Genomic DNA, 15024 nt, shown 5'->3' with positions numbered 1-15024 from the left:
GCTGAGATGCATCATTATGAGCTGGATACCAAGGGGTGTCAAAAACCCCAGAGTGTTGCTGTTTCATGGGTATAGACTTTCAATCACATAAGATGAAAAATTTCTAGAAATCCACTAACCAAAAACATGCTAATTGTTCTGGAGTGAACAATTCTGTAATGTGATTTTACCACAATTAGAAGGAAAACAAAAAGAAGACACAAAAAGCAGAGTTGTGACCAGTAGACATGGAAAAAATTCAACTACGTTCATGCTGCAGAATTACCTGCTTCCATTTGAATGCTCAGAAGGAGTTAGAGAAATAAACTGATTCTCTACTTAATAAAACTGCAGCAAGGCATTTCCATCAGCAGTGATGATTGATGAGGATTGGGTCAGTGATGCTGCAGTCCTAGGAGCAGAAATCACCATGTAAACAGAGCTGTGATGACAAAAGGGAACTCTTCATAATGCTGGCCCTAGTCTGGTCTTGAGGATATGAAGGAAAAAACATGTGTAGTCTCTGAGTTAGGGCCAAAGTGCTCAGCAGTGACGGTGACATTAATTAATTTTAAGTTAGAAGAATAGAATGTATTTATTTATTTATTTCCACTAAAATTTTTCCAAAGCGTCTGAAAAGCTAAAATGTTTTCACTTTTGTATAAGTTGGCAAATTTGGAAAAGTTTAGTGCTAATTGAGGGCTTCTCTGGTGGCTAAGATGGTAAAGAATCTGCCTGGCAATGCAGGAGACATGGGTTTGATCCTTGGGTTGGGAAGATCCCCTGAAGAAGGGAACGGCTACCCACTCCAGTATTCTTGCCTGGAGAATTCCACGGACAGAGGAGCCTGGTGGGCTATAGTCCATGAGATCTCAGAGAGTCGGATACGACTGAGGGTTAACACTAGTGCTAATTGAATCACGTTTAATTCTTTCCAAATCCTTAGCTTTAAACACTGCATTTTGTCCCAGTTAAGACAATTGTTTAAAAACTTCTTTCAAGGCTGGAAACACATTTTGTAACAAATCCTTGAGGCATGCTGATAAAACCTGCACAGTATCACAGTACATATAAGGAAACACAGAATTCCCCAGGGTAGTGATTTTCTCTTACCAACTCCAACTTCTATGCCTCTGTAGCAATATGGGGAAAATGGGCATTTAGAATAGTCATGATTTTAGCCACCAAGATGCATGAGTACAACTTTGATGCCAAGAGGAATAAGTTCTCTCCCTCTTATTGTTTGTTTGGGTGGTTATATTGAACTCTCATACATTGAAATATAAGCAAGCAAGAATGGGGAAAAAAGGGAAAAAAGCATAGGATAGAGGGATTTAAAATGTATGAGAAGGAAAAAATGAGGAAAAAATGAGGTAAGAAGTTTATGATAAAACCAGATAAAGACTGTGTATGCTCAGTCGCTCAGTCTGACTCTTTGCGACCCCTTGGACTGTAGCCCGCCAGTCTCCTCAGTCCATGGGATTCTCCAGGCAAGGATACTGGAGTGACTGGGTTGCCATTTCCTTCTCCGGGGGATCTTCCCAGTCCAGGATAGAACCTGAGTCTCTTGCATCTCCTGCATTGCATCCCCATAGATGAAGACCAAAGAAGAGGAGTTCCCAGTCTTCTGATAAATCATCCCTGTCCATGGGTTTATCTAAAACTAATGTCATGTACTTGCACTGTACTTAAGGTGATTCGGAATTTTATGGGAGGGATTTTAGTGTGAGTTCATTTGTATTGTCATTCAGAATTGCTAAGGGTGATCTCTAGGAGTTTTCACTTATGACCTTTGAATTTGTTCACCACTTACATACCAAACCATTTGTATTTGATCACACACTGTCCAGTTCTATTCCAATATGTTTTATTGAAGAGCTTTACCTTTCCCGATAAATATATAAGTTCCTTGGGATCTGCGTCCAAGTACCTTCCACAGAACCTTATTCTTCTCTAGTGATATATATTTATTGTCTTTAGGGCAACTTATCTGTCCTGTTTACAGCTGGAATCCTATGCTTAGCACAATGACTGGCATAGAGTAGACTTTTGATACATATTTGTTGTGTTCATAAAAGAAGGACTAAAAAGAATTAAATTCATATATAATTTTTCAGTGGCTATTGCCTTAATGTGTGTAGGGAATTAGATTCAGGTTTTTAAAAATAAGGGCCAGTCTGGATATTGTTAAATGGATATGTTTCAGAGGATTTTAATCAATTAATCCTGGGGATACTGTTATGATAGCATCTGACAACTTGAAGTAAATTTACTAGAATAAATATTGTCAGAGTGAAATAGTTTGGTTTTGGTAGAAAATATTGCCCTGGTTTCAAGAAAGGAAATAGGCAAAATCTTTGACAACACATTAGTAGAATTTAAAAGACATGGCCATCTTTTTATTTTACATATAAAAGCGTGTATCTAAATATTACATATATATACTTAGACACGCATATATCTGTATTTATTATATATGTATAAATATAGATCGCCACCTTTGTTTGGTCTTCTCCTAGACCTCACTTCTTAACTGGCAGCTGTAGGATTCCTTTCCAGATCAAATAATTATTTGTTGTTTTTACTTAGGCTATTTCCATGATTAAAATTCCATGTCTCCCCAGGTTTCTGTGAATCAGCAGTGCCCCAGAAAGCATTTCCCTTCTTGAGACTTTAGGGAAATCTTGGAATCCAAAGAACTTGAAGAGGGAGCCTGGCCAAATGAGATTTCTGAGCCTTTGTAGGCTTGCTAAACCAGATACTTAGCACAAACACAAATCAAAGTCCATGTGTTCCTAAAAGCAGCATTTTCATGTAAGTCCAGGAAGCTCATTTTGGTTTTATTTATTTTGGCTGAAGAAGTGAAAAGTTTTGTTTTAACCACGTGGTTATTTTTTTGCAAGGAGACCATAACAAATTATTCTAATCTTTAATCTCACTAAAGAGTAACTAAAGTGATTTGATGTAACTTTTTCAATGGAAAACTAACAGCTAAATCTTCTCTAACGTCATTACTTTCTGGATCTGAATCAGAAGCTTCCTAGGTATTTTTGTTACACAATGGATTCTTGATTCTGTTATTCAGATTCAGTGTTTTCTTCAGAAGAACGACCCTTTATGACTTTGTCAGTAATTTAATAGATTTTTGTCTTCTTAAAAGACTAGAATTAAGAAATATCAAGATTTAGAACATAAATATCTTGGACTATTCAGAAGAACAACATGGGAGAAACTGAGGAAAGAATCGAAACTCATAGAATAAGATGTCTTTCCAAGTTGAAGGTATGGACTTGCTTTGTGTGGATATATGTATATGTACTGTATTTTCTTTTTAAACCTAGATCTTGTAAAGTTGTTTATATCTTCATGCAGTGATCTGATAATAACATCATACTACCTGATATATTGATAATTTCTTGCTTTAATGAAATTGGTTTGTAACTGAGAGTTTGTCTAAATAGGATTATTGATTCTAGGAAATTTAATCAGAATAGCTTTAAAGGATTTAAATGGGAGACAGGATCTTAAACATTTTCAAGCACACATAATACAGTACCATTTACTTTCCTGGATCAAAGGCCTATTTAAAGTTCACCCTTCTGGTGAGAGGAGTATGGAGATCTCTCCTGGAAAATGGTACATTGGACAGAAAAGCTTTGTTAATCTGTATTCAGTGATGACTTCACAATGACCCACTAAAACAAATGTTTGCTTCAAGCTTTGGCAGCATACCAGTCATCCTCTGTAAGAAAAATGCCCATTTTGCTAGCTTTGGGTATTCTTAACTACGTCAGAGAAATTCTTTTTGCATAGCCATAAAACCATTTTGCTTTCAAGCAAAATTTGAATTTATTTTAAACCAGAAGATCTGGATACTTGTCCTGATTCTACAGCTACTGCCTACAAGTGGTTATCAAACTATTACACTGCCGCCAATTTTCTTCCTATCGAAAGTTTGTTTTCTCTTTATATGTGTGTAGGAAAAATCTACACATGTACAGGAAAGTTGAGAATCATGATGTAGAGTTAGAAAACTACTTTTGCCTGAAATGCTACATTAATTATGTATTTAAAAAATCCCTTTAAATTATTCCTTAATTCTGATGTCCATCTCCTAAAACCGAGGGTTTAAAAATAAAGACTGAGGACCAGGCTTCCTAGATTTGTGCTGAGTTCAACTGCTGGTTTGCTATGTGCCCTTGGATAGGTTGCTTAACCTCTTTGTGGTCCAGTTTTCTCCTCTGAAAGAGATAATGATAATTTACTCTTATCTCATAGAATTCTTTTTCTTTTTACATGCTCCAAACAATGATTGGAATATTGTAAACAGTCAATAAATACTAGTTATTATTAATAGCATTTGTGGATAAAAGTAAAAAATTATATATTAACAATTGGCTTTTAATTTTTTGTAACGTTGGAGTTTGGCGTGATTAGATATTATCTGAATATGACAGCCAAATATTGCAAGCACAAGTTTATTAGGTAAAAGACAGTTGCTTAATAAATCATCTGGGTTTCTCTGATTCTCTGACCTTAGAAATATGCTCATTAAGCAAGCATTTTTAGAAAGTAATAAAGGACTCTCTTCAACAAGTTTGCTTCAAAGGCTGGGGCATTGTTAAAAAGCTGATAGGACTAGCTTTATAAATATCAAGGTTATTTTGTACTAGACATGAGTAGGAATAGCACTAGTTAGACAGCCTACCTAGATGTTTCAGGAAAAGAAAAGTGGGATCATGATTTATCTAGTTTCCTTTCTTAAAATGTTAAATAAAAGAAATTATTCTTTCAAACATGATTTGTACTGTGCTTGGTTGGCTTTGCTTGTTTTTAAATACAAAATCTGAATTATAAAATCATGTGAAAGTTATTTACAGTGTACTCTGCAAAGATTTACAGGAAGATGCCAGACATGGTTTTTATAAATAGGATTTAATATAAAAGGATAAATAGCTAGAGATATAACTATGCTCTCTAGTCAGTCATATGACAATATTCATTTTGACTTATATTGAGCTTGATATTTAAATTTCCCAAGTCTTTCCCACATATATTTATATTCAGATTTCCCCAAATTAATTTGTGCAGGTAACTTTTGGCTTAGATGTAGTTAATCCTATTGAATTTCATCTATAGACAGCTTACTTTCAGATCTGACTACTTTTTCAAGATGTTTTTGAATACTGATTCTGTCGTTTATTCAATAAATTGCACTGAGCAACTATTGTTTGTGAGACTGAAGATTTAAAGGTAAATAATATATGGCTCCTCTCATTGAGATGCTCGCAGGATAGTGAAGTAGGAGGTTATAGGCATCCAAACACATAAATAAAGTGTACTGTGGGAAATTCCCTGGAAGTTGAGTGGTTAGGACTCTGACTTCCATTGCAGGGGCTAAGATCCCATGTGCCATGTGGCATGGCCAATAAAAAAATAATGTCCCTTAAAAAAAATAAAGTGCACTGTGCTGAGGGCTGTAATACAGGCAGGAACACAGCAAAGTGGGAAGATAAGGAGGATACCTGGGAAGTAGAAAGACAAGGAAGACTCCACAATAGAAATAATGGTATAGTGAATTTTAAATATTGAGCATACATTTATCAGATGCACAAAGTGAATAAAACACTACAAGTGGAGGACCACCTGTAAAAGTCACTGAGATTTAAAGTAGCATGGTGAATTAAAAGAACTATAAATAGAATATTATGCTTGGGGACAAGGGGCAGGAGAAGATAATGAGATATAGATGAGGCTTTGTTTGTCATGTAAAAAGTAAGGGTTTTTGTTAATGGGAAGCCACTGAAAAGCTTCAGGAAGTGGAATCACATACTAATTATGAGTTTTATTCATTAATTTGATGAATAGTTATCATGCGCCAAGTTAGTGGTGGTGGCTGGTAGAAGGGAGATTGGAAGTGAGAGAGTAGAAGAGACAAAAAAAATGATTGCAATTGTCTAAGCTGAACTGTATCCATTTGAGAGATTTCAGCATCTGGGTGGTAGTTAAAGCTATAGGAATATGAGATTTACTAGAAAGAAGCTATCAGGCGAAAACTAGAGGGTATGAGACAAATGCCTGAGGAAGTTGGCCAGAGAAAAGATGACTGCATAGAGTCTAGCAGGTAGGCAGAGACATAAATATGCATTGGGAGAGGAAATTTCAGGAAGAAAAGAGAGATTGATGATGCTAAATGACTCTGAGACATCAAGTTAGCTGAGGACCAAGAAGTATCTATTGGATGTGGCAATCAGGAAGTTGTTAATGACCTTTTACAGAGTGGCTTCAGTCGGGGCTAGACTGTAGTAGACTGAAGGGTGAGTGGAAGGTTAGTGTAGGCAATGAATCTAGACTGTTCTTCCAAACAGCTTGATAGTAGCTGGAGCAACCACCAGGGCAGAAGGAAGATTTTTAGGACAGAAATATCTTGCATATATTTATAAGTTAGTAGACAGGGAGGTAGTAAAGAGCATGAGGTTGAAATTAGAGGAGGGGGTTAGTAATTGATGAATTAGGACTTCAGTAATGGAAAGAATGGGTTCCAGAACATGGATGGAGAAATTCTCTGATATAGGGGGAGTGATCCATCCTTTTAAAAGAGGGAGGAAACTTAGAGGGGCAGGGAGAGGTAAATTTGAAGGTGAAGATGTTGAGATCATTTTCTGATCAAGAGGAGCACATGGCTGAGTTGGAGCCCTCTCTTGAAGGGAGTGTATAAATTATGGGGTTGGTTCAAGATTGAGAAATTGGAGGGGTAATTTCAGTGTGTGAGTGTACTAGCTGGAGAGTGAATTGAATGGTCTTTCAGGATGGAAATGTCATCAGGAAATATTTTTAAGGAGGTCAAGGAAAAAGCCCATGGTATTAGATTGGAGACCACCATTCAGGTTGATATAAATCTATTTATCCATAATTTGTTGATTTTGAAGCAGTAATTAATCTACCTAACTTATGATTACCCAGTATACAATGCTCCTTTTTCAAATCCCTTTCTAAGATCTAAATCTTTTTCCTTCTGATTTAATAAAACTATCAAAATGTTAGCCTTTCCTATTTGAACCATTCTCGTTCCTGCTGATCACAATGATTCTATCTGTTAATTTGTCCTTGATTTTTGTTATGGATTGTGTCAGCCTGACAGCTGTCTAAAGTTATACCAATACATAGGAAACATGATTCAATATGTGGAATATTGTATTCATATTTGTTTATCTTAAAAAGTATCTGTTGAGTTTAGAAATATTTCTGTTATTGTTTATAATTAAAATATTATTTTAAATAAATTAACTGGCAGTAAATAGCAAAATAATGCTGTATACATTGCATATAGCTTTGCATAAAAGAGAACTTAAGCAAATTTGCTACAGATATGATGCCTTTGTGTAATGCTACATTCTTTTTTAAAAATTAACATGCATGTATTCTTTTATTCTATGATAGCTTTATAGTGCTGAAAATCTATTTAAATCATTTGCTATGTCTTATTTAGAATGATAACTTGTTTCTATGTATGTATAAGACATTTCCATAAAATAATGAGGCTACCAATGACCTACAAAATTAAATATCACTAATCAATTAGTTCAACTTTGAATTTTTAAGGTGAGAACATAGCATAGAAAACAAGAAGAGTTCACTTTAAAAGGTTCTTCCAAACATAAGAGTTACTTGAACTGGAAACAATCAGTATTTTGGTAGAAGATATTTCATCAACAAGTGGCAAATATACAATTTAAAAATAAGTTTTTCATGTTTTCTTGTACTTTTTTCCTTCCTAGATGTTTCTGTTGGCAATAACATGTGCATTTGTATCCAAAACACTATCTGGATCTTATATGAATTCCATGATCACACAAATAGAAAGACAATTCAACATCCCAACATCTCTAGTTGGATTTATTAATGGAAGTTTTGAGATTGGTAATGAATTGTTTTTGCATTGCTTCTTTGTATGTATTATCTATCTAGTCTGAATTCTACTTTCCTTATTTTCTGCTTTATGTCATTCACTCTGACTGAATACTTTTTCTAAAATGGCTTAAATAACCTGGCTCACTTTGGAATATGTTTAGAAAGAATTCATTTAAATATTATTCCCAAATAACACTTAAACATTACCATATATCCAATCACAGGACTTTTTATTCTAATGGTTAGATTTTAAAAAATCTAATAGTCTTTTGGTCAGCTAGCATGAGCAGCAGAGTGTTTAGAGTACTAATATTTAATCTATCATTTAATGACTTTTAGGGCTTTATCTTCATGTTTAGAAGATATCAAGGGGAAAAAGGGAACTCATTTTTTTTAAAGCAAATATTTTTCTTCTCCTGTTGTTTCTGAGAGGTTGACAATTCTCTTTTCTAATTGCAGATGGAAGAAGAAACTGTTTTTATGTCTCACTGACTTTATTTTAGAAACAGCCTGTAGGGAAGAATAAAGTCTATTCTTGGGCTCTGATATTTGTGGCTGATTGGGAAGATGTGAAGACAGAGAGAAAGAATGAGGAAGAGAAAGATTTCTCCTGTGAACAAATTGGCATGAAAATACAAATGCTACTCATTTTGTTTTATAGTGGATTTTACTTCCTTTAAGAGGAAAGTTGCCTTTAATACTTTTAATCAGTATCTGACAGAAAAATTAGGATCAGAGAAGGCAAAACTGAAGCCAGTGATGCTTGATCTTGTCTCCTAGTCTTCTGTCCTCTCAGACCTCATGTAGCGCCACACGTGTGACAGATCCTGGCCTTGGAGCCAGAAGTCACTCCTTCCACAGGCCCTGTGTAAACCCAGCTCACGGTCTAATGAAGGGCATAGATGCAAAATAATTTAATTGAATGCAGTAAGTTTGGTGACACAGGTGTATGACAATTCCTATAGGAACATAGAGAAGAGACACAACCTCCCTTAAGGAAGGTAGGCTCTTGAAGGAAAAGTTTTCCAGATGAAGAAACAGGGTTGATAAGTTTGAAGAGAATTCGCTTAGAAGAAGCAGCATAAGGATGAAACAGTATGGTAGCTCATGTGTGGAGCAATGTTAAGGCCGATATTATCAACTGGCCAAGCTGCAGGTGGGAATTACTAGATTATAAGTCTGGAGAAACGGGCAGGAGTGAGAAATAAGCTACTGGAGAGCTTTGTATGCTCACTACAAAACTTATCTTTTATCCTCTAGGTAACAGAGAATCACTAAGAGATTGGCCGGGGTTGTTAATATTTCTGTGTCAAGGACCTCTTTGGCAATCTGATGCCAAATGTTCTCAGAATAACATTTTAATTGCATAAATTAAAAATTATAAGAGTACAAAGGAAGCCAATTATATTGAAATAAAATATATTATCAAAATATTATCAAAATTATCAAAATTTTAAATTATCCTTTGTACTTTTTACCAGCACATTAGATAACAATATCTACTCTAGTTTTGAAGTAATCACTGGTGTCAATAATATTTTGAGGCATCTGTATCAACTGTAATGTCATATGCAAGTACCTGTAACTTCTGTTGGTGATAATTGGTGACAAAATTGTACATGCTGCCAATACTACTGTAGTTTGTGTCTGCTTTCATTGTCAAAGGAAATACTAATATTTAGTTAAGTTAGTGAAAATAAAGATGTAATTTTATTTTTCTCACTCAAGTTCATGGAACACCTGATTTCTATTCATGGACTATTTCAGGGTTTATAGATTGCAGGTCAAGAACTTCTGTTGAAACACATTGTGAAACAGAGCCCTCCTTCATGGCAGGAGTTGTGTTTTAATCACTTATTACTTCATGCACCTCTAGCACCAATTCCGGTATTTGATATATTTATTATACAATGAATGCTAGATAGTTAATGATTGGGTGAGGCTGTTAATTCAGGCTTTGTTCATAATTATTGAAATATTCATTTCTCACGTCAATTTTTTTCTAGGAAATCTTTTGTTGATTATATTCGTGAGCTATTTTGGAACAAAACTGCATAGACCAATAATGATTGGTGTTGGATGTGTGGTTATGGGCCTAGGGTGTTTCTTACAATCACTACCTCACTTCCTCATGGGCCGGTAAGTATTGCAGGTTCCGATGATTTTTTAGGTGCAATTTTCAGCTGCAGGAAATAAGCTTGGATTTCCTTTCTAGGAATAATGCTTCCTAAAGGCACAGAGAACTGTCATAAGAACTGCAAAAAGAACTGTAGGTGCAGATTCTGTCCTTCATGCCTCTTCTATGCTCTTGGCTGTCTGATTTCCATTTAACATGTCAATTTATGAAACAGAGATTTGGGACAGTGCTTTTGTGGATTTGAGTCTGATGAAGATTCTTTTTTTAGTTTTAATTTTTTAAAATTATCAAACTATGATAACACATTTATAGGAGACTTGGAAAATACAGAATGAGGTTACAATATATTACAATTATTTTTTAAGTAGATAAATTGAGATTTTTGTTGGAGTTTCAATATCAAACTCTCAAAAATTAATAGAATGAATATACAGAAAAGTAGAAGGATATAGTAGACCTGAAAAGCCCTGTGAACCAATTCAACATAATTAAATTTATACAGTTTTCACACAATAGTAGGATACAAATTTTATTCAAATTTCCATAGACTGTAAATGGGAGACACTGGAACATAGCCAGGGACATAAAACAAGGTGCAAAAATTTCATGGCCTAAAATCATACAGAGTCTGTTCTCTTATTGTGAAATTACGTTAGAAATTGATGAAATTTCTTAGGACCTGGAAAAATTTGGGATTACTCCTTTCTAGGGACAATTTTTTCCCCAGTTATTTCTGTTTAATTATAAGGTATTCTGTACAATTATAGTTTTTGTTTAATTGTAGGTCACCAAGAGATAGACTAGTCTTCAGGTTGATTTTTATTTTAACTTTTACCAAATTAATGAGTACAAAGTTGCAAAAAGTAAAATTATTTTGAAAAAGTGTTGTCCTCCACCCCTTCAACATTGCTCATGTTATTGCTCCTCAGAGGTGGCCACTCCCAACTCGTTTTGGTCTTCTGCTCTTTGCTTCCATATTTCTAAGTAAATGTTTATCCTTTTAGTTTTTGATACTTTAGTGTTATATAGTAAACATATTGCCTTCCTACTGTAAAGTCATAGTTACTATTCCATGTGTGACTATGTAAATATTTTTATATTTCAGCTGAACCATGCTATTTTTCCTTTTTTATGTCACTTTTAATTTTTCCTAGATTAAATAATTGCCTCGTTTTATGTATATTAAAAAATATTCGTTGGTTTACTTTTGGCTGCATCAGGTCTGAGTTGCAGTGTGTGGGTTCAGTAGTTGTGGCCCACAGGCTTAGTTACCTTGCTGTATGTGGGATCTTCCCTGACCAGGGACTGAATCTGTATCCCCTGCATTAGAAGGTGGATTCTTCACCACTGGGCCAACAGGGCAATTCCCCTCATTTTATATTTGATTCATTTTCATTTCCCACTAATCATCACCAAATTCTCTATCAGTAGGGCAATGTCTTCTGAATATACTCGTACACATCAGACGGTTTCATTTTTGTCTTTGAGCTGCTTCCCCTGTCACCACTGATTCCATCTGCAATCTGAACTAGGAACTCTCCCTGCCTGCTGCATGGCTGCTTCCTTGAAATTTTCACTCACTGTTCTCCATGGGAACTTATTTTGCTTCTTTCTTCTATTCAGTTACTTACTTCCTGGGTATCGTATCTTCCACTTTCCTTTTCATTCTGACTCTTTTTTGTGGAAAACATTATCTAATAGGTTTCTGAGAAAGTGTGTAAGGGATGTAACAATTTTAAGACCTTGGACACCTGAAAATATTCCTATTCTCCTTCCATACCTGGTTGACCGTTTACCTGGTATAAAATCCTGGTTTGAGGTTTTCACTCTAGGGATGTTGAAAACATCATTTTCAATGTTTTTCTCGAGAATCCTGCAGCATTTTAAACCCTGTGTCCAGTTTCTTCTCTCTGGAGCTACTGGGATTTTCCTTTAAACTCCAAAGTTTGAATTCATGATAATTACCTTGGTATAAGTGTTTTTCCTTTATTGTTCTAGGTGTCTTCAATCTGGACATTTATAAAAATTATTTGTATTGTTTCTTGGATAATATCCCTCCCCCCATTTTCATTTCCCTACAGCATGTATGTGTGCTTGGTCATGTCTGACTCTGCGACCCCACGGTCTGCTGCCCACCAGGCTCCTCTGTCCATGGGATTTTCCAGGCAAAAACACAAGAGTGGATCCCTATTTCCTTCTCCAGGGGATCTTCCTGACCCAGGGGTCCAACCCGGGTCTCCTGCACTGCAGGCAGATTCTTTACCAACTGAGGAATGGCAACCAACTCCAGTATTCTTGCTATATGACTGAGCACACATGCTCTGTCTGGAACTTTCACTCCTCCACTTCTCTTTATAAAACTTCCATTCATTCCTGAATATTGTTACACTCTGAGTTAACCTATAGTTTTCTCATCTTTTTGCTCCAATTTTCTATCTCTTTGTCTTCTTGTTACTTTCAGGGGAGATTTCTTTATCTTCCAAACCTTTGAATGCATTTCTAACTTTTGCTGCTGCTAAGTCGCTTCAGTTGTGTCTGATTCTGTGCGACCCCAAAGACGGCATCCCACCAGGCTCCGCCATCCCTGGGCTTCTCCAGTCAAGAACACTGCTATCATATTTTAAATTTCAAGGTATTGTTGGTTGTTCTTGGAAGGTATCTTTTTAAGAAACATCTTGCTCTTATTTTAAGAACGCAGTGTTTTTTTTCCATCTACATTTTCTTCATTTGTCTTCTTGTCTCTGTCTCCTTCAAGTGTACAGTTTTTTATTTCTCTCTGTTCTTATGTTATAGGTCTTCATACATCTGGTGATCCTTGGTTAGCTATTCTACTTAAGAAACAGGGATAACAACAACAAACTAACCGGAAGTTCTGTGTCCATTTGTACGACCTGGTCGTGTTCTTCACAGCACAGGGACTAGATGGTTCAGAGCTGGCTCAGAACTGCCCATAACCTGTCAGTTAATGTAGGCAGGGGTTCTCCAATCTGCTCTCTAGACATGGTGCAACTTGGCTACCAGCCAGGTGGGAGTGGGAGTCTCACTCTTCAGTACATAGATTCTTCTTTTACTTAATATCCCTAGTTTTTAGTGTGGCCTCTTATATGACTTAGGGACTAAATGACAACAAGAAGCTATCCTCAAAGTGCCTGTTCTGACTGTCGGCAGTCAAAAGCCATTTTTGTTGGGCTGGTGGACAATGCCTATAAAGGTTTAACTAATCTTTATACACATTTGAAATCAGTCCTCTGATTTTTGGGATCATATCCACTCCCACCTTTATCTAGTATCCTCTCTGAAATTTCCAAGGATGTGTGGCTCATGTTTGGTTGCTCCCCTGCAGGCACTTCCTCAGGCCTGTGTTTCTTATATTTTCTAGTTCAGTGGCCACCCACTTATTGATTTTCCCATTTTCCAAATCTTCTCTTCTTGTCAAAATTTCAAATTCCCTTTCTTCTTGTCAATCTTCCATTCTCTTTACCTTTGTGACATTATATTTCCTTTACCATTTTATAACCCATCAGCTGTCATTTTGCTGAAGTTTTCGGGATGAACGGACTTAGAATGAATTATTTTGATGAGTTTTGTGGATCAGACAAATGAAAATGATATGACATCTTCTCAGGTATTTCTGAAGGGATCAGGAGTTTTCAGGCAAAAAGTTTTTACTATCCTTTTATTTTCTATCCTATCCAAGACAACATCAAGTAATATTCAGCTATTATTTATATTTCTTTCTACCCTCTGCTAAAGGTGCTAGTCTTTTGTCTGAAGCTGGCATGTGTCATGGGATCATGGGTGAGGAGACAGAAGCATTTGTCCACAGTTCACAGCCGAGCTCTGTGGCCATGACTGGACAATTGTTCTAAGGGGAAGGTATATTGACCCTTTTTATTATGTTCAATAGCAGAGAAACTAGAATTATCAGTGACTTCCTAGTATAACATTCTTTAGCTCATATGGAACTCAGAAGGGTAAGTTTATTTATTTATTTATTTTGGCTTTCTCTTATCTAGTAGAAATATAGAAACTAGTCCAGCATAATTTCTAACAAAGAGAGATTTAGCTGGAGATATTTTCTTCCATTATCGCAGCTTATAATTCACTTTCAGAGAAAGGGCATGGGGATCTTGACGTATACACACTATGATATTTAAAATAGATAACTATAAGAACTTGCTGTATAGCAAGGGAAATCTACTCAATGCTCCATAAGGACTGAAAAGGGAAAAGAATCTAGAAAAGAGTGGATATATGTATCAGTCTCAGTTCAGTCGCTCAGTCATGTCTGACTCTCTGCAATCCCATGAACTGCAGCATGCCACGCCTCCCTGTCCATCACCAACTCCCAGAGTCCATCCAAACACATGTCCATTGAGTTGGTGATGCCATCCAACCATCTCATCCTCTGTCGTCCCCTTCTCCTCCTGCCCTCAATCTTTCCCAGCATCAGAGTCTCTTCAAATGAGTCAGCTCTTTGCATCAGGTGGCCAAAGTATTGGAGTTTCAGCTTCAACATCAGTCCTTCTAATGAACACCCAGGACTGATCTTTAGGATGGACTGGTTGGATCTCTTTGCAGTCCAAGAGACTCTCAGGTGTCTTCTCCAACACCAGAGTTCAAAAGCATCAATTCTTCGGCCCTCAGCTTTCTGTATAGTCCAACTCTCACATCCATAGATGACCACTGGAAAAACCATAGTCTTGAGGAGATGGACCTTTGTTGACAAAGTAATGTCTCTGCTTTTTAATATGCTGTGTAGGTTGGTCATACCTTTCCTTCTAAGGAGTAAACGTCTTCTAATTTCATGGCTGCAATCACCATCTGCAGTGATTTTGGAGCCCAGAAAAATAAAGTTAGCCACTGTTTCCACTGTTTCTCCATCTATTTGCCATGAAGTGAGGGGACCAGATGCCATGATCTTTGTTTTCTGAATGTTGAACTTTAAGCCAACTTTTTCACTCTCCTCTTTCACTTTCTTCAAGAGGCTTTTTAGT

General features: G+C 36.2%; 1 protein-coding gene across 5 annotated transcripts in view; it reads left to right on the top strand.

The window, feature by feature from the left end:
• The window catches only part of SLCO1A2 (solute carrier organic anion transporter family, member 1A2), a 111041-nt gene that overhangs the window by 57333 nt on the left and 38684 nt on the right, over nucleotides 1–15024 (top strand). The window contains exons 1-4 of one of the 5 annotated variants that reach the window (XM_010855936.1): nucleotides 2776–2793; nucleotides 3140–3261; nucleotides 7758–7899; nucleotides 9897–10029. In XM_010855936.1, coding sequence (XP_010854238.1) covers nucleotides 3202–3261; nucleotides 7758–7899; nucleotides 9897–10029 — 335 coding nt within the window. In that variant the 5' untranslated portion in view covers nucleotides 2776–2793; nucleotides 3140–3201. Of the gene's footprint in view, nucleotides 1–2775; nucleotides 2794–2823; nucleotides 3262–7757; nucleotides 7900–9896; nucleotides 10030–15024 lie in introns of those variants that run through there. The other 4 variants (XM_010855934.1, XM_010855935.1, XM_010855938.1 and 1 more) reach the window with 4 other exon arrangements.

Source organism: Bison bison, unplaced genomic scaffold (assembly GCF_000754665.1).
Source record: "Bison bison bison isolate TAMUID 2011002044 unplaced genomic scaffold, Bison_UMD1.0 scf7180017864370, whole genome shotgun sequence".
NCBI classification, from domain to species: domain Eukaryota; kingdom Metazoa; phylum Chordata; class Mammalia; order Artiodactyla; family Bovidae; genus Bison; species Bison bison.
This window is presented reverse-complemented; position numbering and strand designations above follow the sequence as displayed.